This window comes from Panthera onca, chromosome A2 (assembly GCF_046562875.1).
Source record: "Panthera onca isolate mPanOnc1 chromosome A2, mPanOnc1 haplotype 2, whole genome shotgun sequence".
NCBI lineage: Eukaryota > Metazoa > Chordata > Mammalia > Carnivora > Felidae > Panthera > Panthera onca.
This window is the reverse complement of record NC_138340.1, coordinates 167,484,228-167,501,065: the sequence shown is the minus strand read 5'-3', so window position 1 is coordinate 167,501,065 and position 16,838 is coordinate 167,484,228. Positions and strand designations below refer to the sequence as shown.

The 16,838-nt window shown below is 40.8% G+C and overlaps 1 protein-coding gene across 7 annotated transcripts in view; it reads left to right on the top strand.

Moving 5' to 3' along the window:
• Positions 1-291: 291 nt before the first annotated feature.
• LMBR1 (limb development membrane protein 1) overlaps positions 292-16,838 on the top strand; it is a 194,745-nt gene continuing 178,198 nt past the window's right edge. For 6 of the 7 annotated variants that reach the window (XR_013551882.2, XM_078437003.2, XM_081795112.1 and 3 more), the window contains exon 1: positions 292-559. Coding sequence is in view for 6 of the 7 variants with exons in the window: in XM_078437003.2 (XP_078293129.1) it covers positions 494-559 (66 nt within the window). In the remaining variant the exon portion in view is untranslated. The remainder of the gene's footprint in view (positions 560-16,838) is intronic. The other variant, XM_081795113.1, reaches the window with a different exon arrangement.

Below are 16,838 nucleotides of genomic sequence, written 5' to 3'. Positions count from 1 at the left end.
CAGGAGTTGCCACGATAACTACCTTCTGCAGAAAACAAGTGCACGGACACTGCGGCCGGCCGCCCACGAGTCACTGAACCTTAAAGGAGGAGGAACGCGCTTCCGCAGACCCACCCACCTCGCGTCCGCGCGCGTCTCCGGACTGGTCAAGGCGGCCAAGCGCCGGCCTCCTGGGGGGCGTGGCCCCGCCTCCCCGCCCCGCTAGGTCACGCCCCTCGGCGGCTCCCGTTCGCAGACGGCGGGGCGCGCTCCTCTGACGCGAGGCGCCTTCCTCTGACGTCAGGTCCCGCCCCCGCCCCACCCCGCGCCCGCCCTCTGCAGCCGGAGCGGCTTCGCCTGAGGCGGCGGCTGAGGCGGTCGAGGCGGCGCCCGGGGGGTCGTGGTCGCCGGCCCTGCGGCGGCCCGCTGTCAGTCTGCTCCCGTCCCGGGCCGGCGGGCGATGGTGCGGCGGAGCGCGCGGACGCGGGCGGCGCGGCGGCGGGCATGAGGGAGGATGGAAGGGCAAGATGAGGTGTCGGCGCGGGAGCAGCACTTCCACAGCCAAGTGCGGGAGTCCACGGTGAGCCGGCCCGCGCCCCGCCCCCACGGCCCTGCCCCCCCGCCCCCCCCCCCACGCGCCCCGGCCGCAGTCCCGCAGCCCCCCGCCGCCCCCCCGCCGCCGGCCGCGCCCTGCGCCCCGCGCCCCCCGCGCCCGAGCTGGGTGCGCACCGCGCCGCCACCCGCGCCCTCCGCCCCGAGCTCTGCCGTGAGCGCACACAGGTGTGCGTGCAGGTGCCTGTGCGGCCGCTCCCGGCGCCCCGCGGCCCGGCCCCGCGTGCGCCCCGCCGCACGCCTTCCGCTGTGGGGGACGGCGGCGACCGAGGCCCCGGAGGGCCCGAGCCCGAGTCCATTGTGCTCTGCGGGCAACTTCTGGTGGCGGGCGTCCTACCGGGATCGGGAAGCGGGCTCGGCCCTAGAAACCGGCTTTGATGTGCCTGCCTTTTGGTCGTGCGCCGCGCGCGTCCCGATGTGTTTGTGTTTTCCCAGCAGTCGCACTTCGGGTTTACACATTCCGTCTTCTGACTTGTCCCAGACTCGGTCACAGCTCTTGCTCGGGGGTGAGGGAATTCTGGTGTCGAATCGCCGGATTTGTGTCTTTATTGATCTTGAAATTGAGAACTGCTTTGCCGAGTCATAACTGGGAACGAAGAGCATTCGTTCCTGTCGCTGTTGTCGTGTGACTATAGTGCGATCGACTTTATTTTATTTGTTTTGAAGGTTATTTGGAGAGGGAGAGGGAGAGGGAGAGTCCCAAGCAGGCTCCGTGCTGTCCGCGCAGAGCCCAACGTGGCTGGGGCTTGAACGCACAACCCTGAGATCGTGACCCGAGCGGAAATCAGGAGTCAGGTGCTCAACAGACCGAGCCCCTGTTTTACTTTTCAGGGGCGCTTCAGTAGTTAACGGGTTGGGGCTGCAAATATTCTTGTACGTGTTTCTCGGTGAACGTGTGTCCGCATTTCTGTTAGGAAGATGCCCTGGGGTGGAACCGCTGTGTAGGTTGCGCATTTATCATTAATAGACACTTTCCTCCGGTTTACCAAAGTGCTTGCACCACCTTGCACTCCCACAGCACTGAATGAGGGGTGTGGCTGCTCCCCAGCTTTAGCAACGCTTAGTATTTTCTGTCCTGTTGTCCTAAGCGTCGCAATATTTATTGCGCAACAAATTTTATTTGCGTTTCCCTAATGATTTAGTGAATTTCGGTAACTTTTCATGTGTTTATGGGTATTTGGAACTCTTGTGAAGCCTCAAGTCTTTTCCTCATTTTTAAAAAAAGTTTGTTCGTTTATTTTGAGAGAGCGCATGCGCAAGTGGGGGAGGGGCAGAGAGAGGGAGAGAGAATCCTAAGCAGGCTCCATGCTGTCAGTGCAGAGCCTAACGTCAGGCTCAGACTCACGAACCATGAGACTGTGACCTGAGCGGAAATCAAGAGTTGGGTGCTTAACTGACTGAGACACCCAGGTGCCCCCCAGGGTTTCATTTTCTCCATGTTCTTACTAATACATGTTGTTTTCTGTGTTTTTTTTTTTTTTTTTTTTTTTAATAATAGTTATCCTAGTGGGTGTGCAGTGTTAACTCATCATGGTTTTTATTTGCATTTTCCTGATGATCAGTGATGTTGAGCATTATTTCATGTGCTTCCTGGCCGTATGTGTATCTTCTGTAGAGAAATACCTATTTGAGTCCTTTGCTCATTTTTGGATTGGATTGTTGTTGAGTTTTAGGAATTTTTTGTTTTGAGAGAAAGAGCAAGTGGGGAGAGGGACGGGGGGGGGGAGGGGGTAGAGGAGAGAATCCTAAGCAGGCTCCATGCTCATTGCGCAGCCCAAGGTGGGGCCTGATTCCACAACCCTGGGATCATGACCTGAGCCAAAATCAAGAGTCGGCCACTCAGCCTGTTGAGCCACCCAGGCGCCCCGAGTTTTGGCACTTCTCTATATATTCTGGAGAGTAATCCCTTATTAAATGTGAGATTTGCAAATATTTTCTCCCATTCTGTGGGTTGCCTTTTTACTCTATTGATAGTGTTCTTTGCACAAAAGTCAATTTTGATGAAGTTCAGTTTGTCCAGTTTTTTCTGTTTTTGCCTGTGCTTTTGGTGTTGTATTGGAGAAATCATCACCAAATCCAGTGTCATGAAGATTTCCACCTATGTTTTCCTCTCAGAGTTTTATAGTTTAATTCTGACATTTGGGGTCTTTGATTTTTGAGTTCGTTTTTGCATATTGTGTAGTGTTTAACTTTTAAATACTTACTAATAATGCTGTTTTGTCTTTAGTATTATGAATATCTCAGAGTTCTTTCACCAATTACTTTAATGGGTACGTTGGATTTTAGCTATTAACCAGGTGGTAATGATCTATTTTCTTTCTTCCTTTTGCTGTTTATTTTCCCTTTTTCTTTTCAGCTTCATGTGTGCAGAATTGGATTAGTTATAATCCTTGGTTCATACACAGATTTTTCATTGGTTCATAGGTGACCTGCCTTTGATTAACCTATTTTTAAATGACATGCATCCGTGAACCATTACCCAGGATACTAAAACGTTGTCTCTAGCTTATTAAATGCCCAGCAGGAGAACTGAAATATGGACAGCAATTTATGTGTATCTGTTCTTTATACCTGTCATAGTTGCACAGCATCACTTGTCTTTTGGTGCATCTGTTGTTCGGATGCATTTTCTTAGATGTTATCTTCAAAATGGCTTTCTTACCTTGATGCCACTTTTTCCGATATAGCTATTACTTTAAAATGGTCACAGATTAATGCATAACTGTACCAAAAAATCCCCATAATCCCTTCACTAGTTTAATAATAAGTACCATTAATTGAGTGCTTAGCAGGGGTCTTATTGGAGTCTCATAACAAGCATGCGAAGTAGGTATTTCACAGCACGTAGCCAAAGTGGCATAGTCAGCGTGTGATAGAACCAGAGTTTGAATCCAGGCAGGCTGGTTTCACAGCCTGTGCTATATTTACAGTCCTATAAAGTTTAAACCTCCACCATAACAGAGTTGTGTGGGATCCAACTAGATTGGTTACATAAAATGCTTATTTTAAGGCTAATGAAAGGACCACGGAGAGACTATGAAACTAGCTGGCAGGGAGTTTTGGTATGGCTGCGCAATTTAAATTCTTCCTTATTCTGGCTATGGCTTAAGCTCCCTCACTTGGCTAAAGTATTTTGGAGGGATGGTTCTGGGGTTGACTAGGACTTTTACAACAGTAGAGATTTTAGGACTTTCTAATTTATTTGAATTCCTTCAAATTCCTTCTTTTTGGCCAAATAGAGTAGGGATGTAATGGAGATGCCAGGGGTCATTCTCTCTCTACTGTTACCCGAGGTGAGTTTACCTGCCTTTTTCTACCAGGGTCTCCCCTTCATTTCCATGGCTTACTCCTTGTGCTGCAGATAAAAACTTTAGCTCTTCCCTCTTGGGAAATAGGGGTTGGACAGAAGATGGGAGGGAGTCGTTAGTCTTGTATATAAATTTGGAATGCAGTTGTCTGGGGGTCTATAGGCTTTTCTGAGCTTTTTTCACTGCCTTCCAGCCAAAGACCACCAGGAATATACCTGTAGTTGGATAAGTTGGGTTGATGGCATGTTGCAGTGAGGGAAAATGCATTCCACTGGGAACTGTGGGGGTGTTTCAATAAGAGAGTATTAGAAGGGAACTTTTAAAAATAGGATTTGTGCTTGTGTTGGGTGATTTGGAAAGAGTTTAAGAAAGTGGGGCTTTGATCTGATAGTTTTATGATTAAGTATTTTAATCTTGTCTAGAAGTCAGGAAGACTGGGGTGAAGCTAAAGCTGGAATTGGTAAAGAAGCAAGTCATTTTTATGAACCATGATGGAAAGATATTTGGTCATTTGTATGGTTGGATGGCATTCATGTTTCTTGTCTTTGTTCAGTCATGATTACAGAGTGGTATTGTTTATTCTTTGTCCATGATGGTCATAGGATGCCCTTCTGTGATGTTGACGTTCTCTGAAGTTGTTTATTTTCAAGGAAGGATTATCGAGGCCTGGCTGTGAGTGCCTTGCTCTGAGATGCTAGCCAGTTTGTAGCAACAACAAGGCCTAGCCGATAGTAGCAGGCGAGCTTCCAGATGTCTGGGGCTGCTTTTTCTTTCTCAGTGTGGTCCACAAAGTCTTATAGTGGAATGGAGTAGTGGATACAAAACCAATCATATATTAATTTTATAACATAGGTGAGCAAAAAGGAATAGGATGGAGGTAGAGCGGATTCTTTGTATTTGATTTGGCTAAACTGGGTTACATGAACTTCCCCTGGTCAGTGGTACAGTAACCCTTAAAGATGCTCGTGTTTTAGTCTCTGGAAGCTGTAGGTCATCATACAGGGCAGGAGGGACTTTGCAGATGCGATTATGTTAAGGGAGAGATTGACCTAGATTATATGGGTAAGTGCATTGCAGTCACAAGGTTCATTATAAGAGGGAGGCGGGAGAGTCAGAGTCAGAGAAGGAGATGTGACAACAAGCAGAGGACAGAGTGAAGGACTTTGAAGGTGCAGGAAAGGCCATGAGTCAGGGAAAGTGAATGCCTCCAGAAGCTGGAAAAGTCACGGAAATGGATTCTCCCGAGAGCCCCCAGAAGGAATTAGCCTTGCTGATGTCTTGATTTTAGCCTAGTGATACCCATGTTAGGTTTGTGACTTTAGAACTTTGAGGGAATAAGTTTATCGTAAGTCACTAAGTTTGTGGTAATTGGTTAGAGCAGTCACTCAGACTCCTTCATCAGGAGGCTTTGACCTTCACTGCTCTCCTTGTGAGTATCCCTCACTCCTCCCTAGTTCTGTACTTAGGGTGGAAGGAGACTGAGGCATTTCTGATTACACGCGAGATAGTTTTTCCTTTCTTTTTATTCTTTCCATCTTAAGTGATCATTGGAAGTATAATTTCTGAGAGGTGTAGGCATCCAAAGAATGTCATATCATTTCAGTGTGATTTCTGGTGTTAGTTTTCCTTTTGTTTCCAAGCTAACATTATACAGTAGGATGGAATATAAAGTCTCTGAGAGCTGTGTGCTTTTGTTTATTCTGCATGGTGCTTGTAGAGGATAATTGTAGATATTCACTCATGATGGTTGGACGTTGAAGATTATATCCAAATATAGTGGCGTAGGTTAATTTCCTGAAAATCTTGGGTTTTAGGATAATTTGTAAACTTTTTTTTTAATGTTTATTTTTGAGAGAGAGACAGAGCGTGAGCAGGGGAGGGGCAGAGAGAGAAGGAGATACAGAATCGAAATAGGGTCCACGCTCCGGGCTGTCAGTGCAGAGTCTGACACGGGGCTTGAACTCATGAACTGTGTGTGAGGTCATGACCTGAGCCAAAGTCGGACGCTTAACCAACTGAGCCCCCCAGGTGCCTCAGTAATAGGATAATTCAAAGAACTTAAGGCATTATAAGAAAAAACGGACATGAGGTGATAAAATTCAGAATTTATCTTTGAAAGCCCTTGTAAATATTTTAACACTTAATATGACAATTCAGAAAGGGCACACGATAAAGATAATAAATTCTAATTTTACACTGCTAATGTCATTATCCTTTGTGTGTTAGAATCTTCAGAATCTCCTTCTCTAGAATTTCAGTGGGATCCTTGTTAACACATTTTGGATTGTTTTGAAGAATATGCATTCTGAGAAGTATTTCCTTCTGTCTGTTCCTCCATCCAGATGTCTTGCTGATTTTTGGCTCAGAGTTTTTGACTCCTGGGATCCAACTCCTCACTATTCTTTCCACTGGCACAGAAGAACTTGTGTGCCGGAGGTGGGAGAAGCTTTGGGTGACCTGTCCCAGTTGCTGGGTGTAGAACCCCCGGCTCTGCCCTCGTTGACTCCGTGTCAGAGCACTGATGTTCTCTGTGCCTGTTTTCCCACTTTCCCCTCAGACGCTAGTGGGGTGCCAGATTCTGCAGCTCGGATTTGCTTTCCCAGGGTGACATTGTAAAAACTGTTTTTCTGTCATCCCACTTTACCTGTCTTTCCATTGCTGATGCATCTCAACCAGCAGCGGCTTGAAATTTGGGGATGCCAGAATGTTTTGGTTTTTAAAAAGCTTTGTAGAATTAAAAAAAAAAAGCTTTGTAGAATTAAATTTGCATGAAGTTCAAATTGTGTAAGGGGAACTTGAAATGGGAGAAGGAATACAATATCATATTCTTTTCTTTGTGGGTCATTTTGTGGCAGGACTCATGATAAAACTCATAGTGATTCCGTTGTGTAGGCCATAGATTCTCTAGATGGAAGGGTTAGAGTTATTCCGATATTAAATCTGTACCGGTTTCTACATATCTTTTTCAGCGCTTAGGATTCAGGAACTTTCCACATACTCCTTAAAGTGCAGTTTTTGGCCTTTAGAAGTCATTCATTTAACGTTATTTTATTTTTTATTTTTTAAATGTTTAATTTTGATACAGAGTGTGCATGCTTGCGCTGGGGCAGGAGCAGAGAGGGAGGGAGACGGGATCCGAAGCGGGCTCTTCAGTGAGAGCAGAGAGCCCATGGCAGGGCTTGAACTCACAAACTGTGAGATCATGACCTGAGCTGAGGTCAGACGCTCAACCGAGCCACCCAGGCACCCCATCATCTAACGTTATTTTACTTTTCCTCAAATATATGTCTGGATCTTTCAGAGCGCCATAACAAAATGCGGAATTTGATGAAAAGCTGGGCATCTAGGACTGCCAGCAGGCTTTCCCCAGCATGCTAAATCATGAGATGGGGATTCTGTGGGATTGATCTAGGAGTCTGAGTATCAGGTGCATTATTGAGGCCTATACTGTTGTTAATCATAGTCTAATACTTTCTTTCAAAACCCAGAAATTTAACTATTATACTTTATTGAGAGCCCAAGCTTCACTTTACTGCACAGCAGTGCTGAAAGCTAAACAAGGAGGCAGATTTGTTGGGTTTGGATCGGGGTGGTGTAGGTTCCAGTCACATCTGTGCTTTACTAGCTGTGTGGTATTGGGCACGTTGCTTAATCTCTTGGAACCTTAATTTTCTTGTTTATGAAAAAAGGAATTATAATACCTATCTTAAAGATGTGCAGATTAGGTCAGATGATGCCAGGAAAGTGCTTGCACATTATTTGAAGCATGATCATTACTTAGTACATTGGGATTCATTATTTCTGTTGACTTTGAGGTATTGAATTAAGCTTGTTTAAGAATAGAGGAATTTTGGGGTTGCCTGGGTGGCTCAGTCAGTTAAGTGTCCGACTTTGGCTCAGGTCATGATCTAGCAGTCTGTGGGTTCGAGCCCCGCATCGGGGACTGTGCTGACAGCTCGTTGCCTGGATCCTGCTTTGGATTCTCTGTCTCCCTCTTTCTCTGCCCCTCCCCTGCTTGCATACCCTCTTTCTCTCTCTCTCTCTCCCTCTCAAAAAAAAAAAAAAAAAAAATGAATATACATTTAAAATAAATACATTTGAAAAAGACAAAAAAAAAACAATAGAGGAAGTGTTGAATGGGTTTCAGGGTTGTAGTTACCAAGAGCACATGATGTAACTTTGTTGACTTGAGGGACATCTAGATAATAAAAGAGCAAGGTGATGGGAATTTTTTTCCTCATGTTTTTATATTCTGATTTTGCTTCTGTACGTACTCTCCAAGAAGTTCTATGCAGTAGATTTTAAATGTGTTCCAGGGCTGGCTATATAATTTTTTGGACCCAGTGGAAAATGAAAATACAGATTGTTCAAAAAGTAAGAAAAAAATGCTGTTAAAGGTACTAAAATATAAAGCTTTTTCTTTTATTATGTGGCTTTTCTCCTAAATTGCCATAGTGCTTTTTATTTGATATTCAGTGTTCTAAATTAAAAAAAAATTATTTTAATTCCAATGTAGTTAACATACTGTGTTATATTAGTTTGGGGTGTACAATATAGTGATTCAGCAGTCCCATATATTACTCAGTGCTCAAGATAAGTGTAGTCTTAATCCGTATCACCTGTTTTACCTATCCTGCTACCCATCTTCCCCCTGGTAACCACCTGTTTGTTTTCAATAGTGAAGAGTCTGTTTTTGTGGTTTGTCTCTTTTTTTCCCCCTTTGTTCATTTGTTTTATTTCTTAAATTCTGCATATGAGTGAATTCGTGTGGTATTTGTTTTCTCTGACTTATTTTGCTTTGCATTATATTCCCTAGATCCATCCATGCTGTTGCAAATGGCAAGATTTCATTCTTTTTGATGGCTAAGTAATACTCCACTGTATATATATACCACATCTTATTTCTCCATTCATCGTTGGTGGACACTTGGACTGCTTCCATAATTTGGCTTGTTGTGAACAATGCTGCGATAAACATAATGCTGCATATATTCTTTCCAATTAGTATTTCTGTGTTCTTTGGGTAAAGACCCAGCAATGTGAATACTGGATCATAGGGTAGTTCTATTTTTAATTTTTTGAGGAACCTCCATACTGTTTTCTACAGTGGCTGCACCGGTTTGCATTCCCACCAGTAGTGCCCAGGGGTTCCCTTTTCTCCACATGCTGCCAACACTTGTTTCTTGTGTTTTTGATTTTAGCCATCGTGACAGGTGTGAGGTGATATCTCATTGTAATTTTGATTTACATTTCCCTGATGATGAGTGATGTTGAATATCTTTTCACGTGTCTATTGGCCATCTGGATGTCTTCTTTGGAGAAATGTCTGTTCATGTCTTGTGCCCATTTTTTAATGGGATTATTTCTGTTTTGGGCGTTGAGTTGTAGAAGTTCTTTATATTTTGGATACTCACCCTTTATTGGATATGTCATTTGCAGAGATCTTCTCCCATTCATAGATTGTCTTTTAGTTTTGTTGGTTGTTTTCTTTGCTGTGCAGAAACTTTTTATTTTGATGAGTCCCAGTAGTTTATTTTTGCTTTTTTTCCCCTTGCCTCAGGAGACATATCTAGAAAAATGTGTTAATGTTGCTGTCTGTACTCTTTTCTAGGCTTTTTATGGTTTTAGGTCTCACATTTAGGTCTTTCATCCATTTTGAGTTTATTTTGTGTAGGGTGTAAGAAAGTGGTCCAGATTAATTCTTTTACATGTGGCCGTCCAGTTTTCCCAACACCATTTGTTATAGAGACTTTTTCCCATAGAATATTCTTCCTGCTTTGTCAGAGATTAATTGGTCGTATAATGGTGGGTTTATTTTGGGTTTTCTATTGAGTTCTCTTGATCTACGTGTCTGTTTTTGTGTGAGTACCATACTATTTTGTTTACTGCAACTCTAATATAACTTGAAATCTGGAATTTTGATACCACCATCTTTGTTTTTCTTTTTCATGATTACTTTATCTATTCAAGGTCTTTTGTGGTTTCCTACACATTTTAGGATTATTCATTCTAGTTCTATGAAAAATGCTGTTGATATTTTCATAGGGATTGCATTATTCCATAGATGGCTTTGGTAGTATAGATATTTTAGCAATATTTTTCTTCTAATCCATGAGCATGGAATATTTGTGTCGTTTTCAGTTTCTTTCATGAATGTTTTATGGTTTTCAGAGTACAGGTCTTTTACCTCCTAGGTATTTTATTATTTTTGGTGCAATTGTAAATTGAAATGTTGCCTTAATTTCTTTCTGCTGCTTCATTATTAGAGTATAGAAATAATGCAATATTAGTTTTACATGCAAACGTAAGAGCATTGAACCCATGTGGGATCACTGAAATTATACAATTTATATTTAGCATTTTATACATGTGTATGAATTTGGTTCTCACCAGAACAGTGGAAATTCTGCACAAAACAAACTCAACTGTTTTTTTATAGTTTTTTTGAGATACCATTCACATACCATCTAATTCACCCAATTCAGTGGTTTTTAGTATAGTTAAGAGTTGTGCAGTGATCACCATGATCTAATCCTAGAATATTTTTATTGTCTCCAGCAGAAACCCCTATACCTTCCCCCTGTGAATCCTCCAGTCCTAAGCAACCATGAATCTACTTTCTGTCTGTACAGATTTGCCCATTGTGGGTATTTCATATAAATTGAATCATACAGTATGTGTTTTTTGTGTGTGTCTCGCTTTTTTTTTCAGTTAGCATGATATTTTCAGGATTCATTCACATTGTAACATGCATCAATACTTCATTCTTTTTTATGGTCAGAGAATATTTCATTATATGGATGTGCCACATTTTGTTTATTCATTCTTTAGTTGATGGACCTTCAGGTTTTTTCCACTTTTTGCCTTTTATGAAGAATGTTGCTGTGAACATTCCTGTGTGAGTTTTTGTGTGGATGTATGTTTTCATTTTTCTTGGGTGGAATTGTGGGATCATAGGATAACTCTGTTTAATATTTTGAGGAACTGTCAAATTATTTTCAAAAGTTGTGATACCATTTCACATTTCTACCATTAACGCAGGAGAATTTCTATTTTTCTACATCCTTTTCAACACTTGCTATTAACTGTCATTTTGATTTTTAATTATAGTCATCCTAGTGAGTATGAAGTGTTATCTCATTGTGGTTTTGATTTGCATTTCCCTGCTGACTAAAGACGTTGAATGTCTTTCTGTGTGCTTATTGGCCATTTGTGTATCATCTTTGGAGGAATGTCTATTCAGATCTTTTGTCTTTTTTTTTTGTTTTGTTTTTATGTTTTACTTTTTGAGAGAGCACAAGCAGGGGAGGGGCAGAGAGAGGGGGACAGAGGATCTCAAGTGGGCTCTGCACTGACAGCAGTGAGCCCGATGTTGGGCTTGCACTCGTGAACCATGAGATCATCACCTGAGCCGAAGACAGGTGGCTTAACCGACTGAGCCACCCAGGTGCCCCGTATGCTTTGTCCTTTTCTAAATTGGTTCTTTTTTTCTTATTATTGAGTTGCAAGTAATCTTTATATATCCTGGACATAATGTGCTTATCAAACATATGACTTGCAGATATTTTCTTCTATTTTGTAGGTCACCTCTTCACTTTCTTGGTTGCACCCCAAAAGTTTTTAATCTTGTTGAAATACAATTAATCTATACAATTTTTTCGGTCATTTTTGTATTGATGTCATATTCTAGGAGGCCTTGCCAACCAAAGGTCATAAAGACTCTTGTACTTTTTTCCAAGAATTTTATAATTTTAGCTGTCACATTAAAAAAATTTTTTTTTAATTTTTATTTATTTTTGACAGAGAGAGAGAGAGAGAGAGAGAGCGAGCAAGCATGAGTGCGGGAGGGCAGAGAGAGAAGGAGACACAGAATCTGAAATAGGCTCCAGGCTCTGAGCTGTCAGCACAGAGCCTTACGTGGGGCTTGAACTCACGGACAGTGAGATCATGATCTGAGCCGAAGTCAGATGCTCAACCGACTGAGCCACACAGGAGCCCCAGCCATCACACTTTTTATCTGTGATCCACTTTGAGTTATTAATTCTCATGTATGGTATCTTTTCTGGTGAGCTATCTCTTCAGACCTCTTGCTCATTTTTTAATTAGGTTGTTTGTTTTTTGGGTTTTATGAGTTCTTTCTATATTTTGGATTCAACTTCTTTATTGGCTGTGTGTTTTGTACAAATTTTCTACTGGCCTGTGGCTTATCTTCTCTTACCAGTGTTTTTCACAGAGCAGAAGTTTTTAATTATAATCAAGTCCAATTTGTCATTTTTTTTCTTTCATGGATAATGCTTTTCATATCATAAAGAAAAAGTCATTGCTAAACCCACGATCACCTGGATTTTTTGTAGTTTTGTGGTTTACATTTAAGACTGTGATCTATTTTGAGTTTATTTCTGTGAAAGATACAAGGTCTGTGTCTAGATTAATTTTCTTTAACAAAGGAAAAGTCTAGACACTTGAATTAGTTATATACCATAGAAGAGATAGCAGATGTATGTCAAACTCTGTCATATGAAATACTAGGATCTGATGGGCTCATAGCTGAATTCTGTATCACCCTTCAAGAGCAGATAATTCTAATATTATTTATTGTAACCCACACAAAAAGGAGAAAAGCTCTTAATTTCATTTTGTGAAATTAAGTTACCATAACCTCAAAATCTGAATAAAAAAGAAAATTATAAAATAATTTTATTTATAACTACCAATAAAATTTTAAGATGTAGTATGGTATAATAATGTATGAAAGAATTAATACACAGTAAACAAGATGGGTTTATTCCAGGGATGGATCAGCATCAGGATGGCTTTGTACCATGAAACATATTAACATAACTTATCATCTCAACAATTTAAAAGGAAAATTGATTATTCCAATAAACGTTGATAAAATTAAGCAACCATTCCTGACAAAATGCTAAATAAGATAGAAATGAATGACAATTACTTAAATATTAAAAAAACCAACAAGAAGCATTATACTAAATGTGGAAACCAAAAGCCATTTCATTATTATGAAGAAAAGGCAGGTATGTCTGCTATCATCATTATTATTGGACATTATTTTTGAGATTCTGGGGGATTCAGAAAGCTAAGAAAATTAATATTGATTATAATTATTAGAAAAGAAGATGATCTTTTAAAATTTGTTACGTGATTGTGTAACTAGAAGAACCATGAGATTCTGAAATTATGAGCGAGCTTGGTAAACTTACTGGAAACAGTGTAACTATACCTAAGTCAGGAGCTTTTCTGTATACTTGTAATTGCCAACCATAGTCAACGTAAGAAAAATATTTTATTTACATTAGCAACAAAAGGTATAATAAATCAGAACTAAACTTAATAAGAAAGGAACAAAGACTGTATGCAGAAAACCATAAAAATGTTTTGAAGAGTATGAAATATTATCTAACAGATGAAAAGATTTTCCACATTTCTGGAGGGAAAGACAATATCATGCAAATGTTAACTCTTCCAAAATCAATTTATATATACTTAATGCAATTTCAGTTAGAGTCAGAGTTTTATTTGAAATTGAATAAAAATGATTTTAAGTCCATATGGAAGATTGTCTAAATTTTGCCTCCCTCCCCCTCGAAGCCCAAGTCTAGCCTAGGAAATTATGAAAAATGAAACTCATAGAGATTTGCCCAGAGAGCAAATACAGTATATAATTATTTACTGTTGAAAGTGCATGTTGTTGTTATCGAAATTGGCAAAGAGAACAAAGAAACATAATAGTCAGAAATATGCCGTAGTATACTTGGGGATTTGATACACAGCAACAGTAGTTATTTTCGGTGGAAGAAGATGGTTTATTTAATAAATTGTGTTGGCCTAATTACTCACCATTCAGAAACAAAATGTGAAATTGAGCTCCCATATCATATATATGAAAATAAGTTCCAGATGGATTAGAGACTTAAGTATAAAAATAATTTTTTAGAAGGCCTGGCCTTGGGGCGCCTGGGTGGCTCGGTCGGTTAAGCGTCCGACTTCGGCTCAGGTCATGATCTCGCGGTCCGTGAGTTGGAGCCCTGTGTCGGGCTCTGTGCTGACAGCTCAGAGCCTGGAGCCTGTTTCAGATTCTGTGTTTCTCTCTCTCTGACCCTCCCCCATTCATGCTCTGTCTCTCTCTGTCTCAAAAATAAATAAATGTTTAAAAAAAAAAAAAAAAAAAAAAGAAGGCCTGGCCTTTTACGTCTGCTGACACATGCTGTGGAGTGTTTTGGAGCCAGGAAGAATGGAGGGCTGTACACCAGACTGCTCTTCCACTGGCTGCCGGAGGATATGGCAAAGTGGGGGAGAGTGTGTAAAAAAAATATGACTAGAAGCCAGAAATAATAAGGAGAGAAAGCCTGAAGATATTTCCACGTTAAAAACAGTAAACATGTAATCTGACTAAAGTTATTTATGTTGTGTAGATATGCATAGAAAGAAGTATGGAAGAAGGGTGCTTTTTTCAGAGTAGTGGAATTTCATATTTTTACCCTTTTACCTTTTTCCTTATACTCCTCTGAATACATTAAATTTGTTTTAAAATATTTTATTTATTTTCGAATATTTGTTTTAAAATATTTTATTTCAAATATTTTATTTGTTTTAAAATATAAAAATAGTATTGTGTGCTCTACCGACTGAGCCAGCCAGGTGCCCCTGAATATCTTCAATTTTTAGCAAAAAGGATTTTTATTTATATAATTGGGAAAAAATAATGCTATTTTCAATAAGCATGAAATAACATGTTTTCTAATAACCGTGCTAGAAGGCAGTATGATGGACTATATGCTCTGATTGAATAGTCTTACTCCTGGGAATTCATACTGCAGTTATTTCAGAAAGGCAGCTTACGTGCATTAAGATTCTCATTGTCTCATTATCTTAAGTCATGAAAAACTAAAGAGAACCATCTCTCTCTTTTGGGTAGTTAGGTTTTCTTTAATGACGACGATGATGATAAGTAATAGCAGCTGCTAGAGAATTTAAGAACAGGAAGCATCTGTTAGCTACACCCCCGGGAATAAATTGATTAAAAAAAGAAGTAAAGATTTAAGTCCTTAGGGATTACCCAAGAGAGTAACAAAGACTAAATATAATAAACACCAGAAGAGGAAGTGGAAGACAGGTAGTGGTGGTAATAGTCACTGTACTGGTGTAAATCCTCAATGTCAGAAAAATAGTAGCTACATTCTGAACTTCTGTCTTGGGTAGTGAATATATTTTGTTAACATTGGTAAACCAACAAACGTTTCCTAGTATTATGGAAGTGACTTAGAAAAGCAGCAGATTACCTGTGGAGGAGAGTTGTGTGGGAGTCTTTTCTTAAGGTCTTCTAAACATCACATGCATGCGTATCTCTGACACAACAATTTTTAAGTCATTCTTTAGGGATTTAGCTACCATTCCTGCCCTTGAAAATTTACATTATTTGAAAAGATTAACACCAAGTAATAAAATTTTTACCTTATTTCCTTTTTCCACATTTAACATCCATTCCTTAGACCTATGGTTCTCAACTGGGTCCCCCCAGGAAACCTGTAGCAGTGTCACAACTGAGGGGTGTGTGTTATGTGTTGGTATCTAGTGGGTAGAAGACCGAGGTGCTGCTAAAATCTTACATTTCAAAGGACCTCCACAGCAGCAAGGAGCTATTTGGCCTAAAACGTTAACAGCCCCAAGGTCGAGGAACTCCCTTATTTTATTTGTTTTTATTAAAAAAACTTTTTAAAGTGTTTATTTATTTTTGAGAGAGCGAGAGAGAGCGAGCGAGAAAGACGCTTAACTGACTGAGCCACGCAGGCACCCTGAGAATAGAGTATTTTTTAGAAAGTATTTTATAGGAGTGCCTGGGTGGCTCAGTTGGTTGAGCGTCCGACTCTTAATTTCAGCTTAGGTTGTGATCCCAGGGTCGTGGGATCGAGCTGAGCCTTTCATTGAGCTCTGTACTGACAGCGTGGAGCCTGCGTGGGATTTTCTCTCTTCCTCTCTCTCTGCCTTGTCTCCCCCACTCATTCTTTCTCTAAAAAAAAGAAATTAAAAAATATTTTATATCGTATACACCGTACACAGAAAACAATTCTCAGGTAAATTAAAGACCTGAAGATAAAAGATAAGACCATAAAACATGTGAGTGACTTCTGGTTTCCAGTCCAACTTGAACTTGGAAGTCATTTCCATCCTCTGACAGTGAGAAAAGTTGAAGAATTTGAAATCAACAACTCTTCTTAAATCCATCAGAGAATTGAGGTCATAGGGCACAGGGCTTGAAAACCGGAAGGGGAGGTGGAGGCCTAGAATCACAGCTTACCCAGAGCAGAAGCCTTTCTAGCAGAAGCCTGCCAAATAGCCAATACTGGTAGGAACACTTAAACTGTAATCAGTTAATTGACGGAGGCTTAATAGAGTTTGAAACTCCAGAGGTTCAGGTTTAGGGGGTGCCTCCATACTTTAATGAGGTTTACTTCTAGGAGCTCTAGTAGGCTCTCAGGTTTAAAAAAAAATCCCCTCGTGCTTTAGCAGGGGGAGCGGGAAAGCAACCATTTTGAAAAATGCCTAGAAGGTTGTGTTTACCTTGACAGGTCTGCTCTCAAGGGTAATTGTTTCTTCCTTCCTTCCTTCCTTCCTTCCTTCCAATTAATTAATTAATTAATTAATTTATTTATTTATTTAGAGAGCGAGTGAGCAAGCACGAGCAGGGGAGGGGCAGATAGAGAGGGAGAGAGAGAATCCCTTGCAGGCTCTGTGATGTCAGTGCAGAGCCGGACGCAAGGCTTGATCCCACCTGAGCTGAAATCGGGAGTCAGACACTTAACCAACTGAGCCAACCAGGTGCCCCTCAAAGGAAATTCTTGTTACCAGAGCCACTCCTTACCACCATGTCAGTCAGGCTTCTGCATAATAACAGGGGATTACAGCTAAAAGAACTGCAAG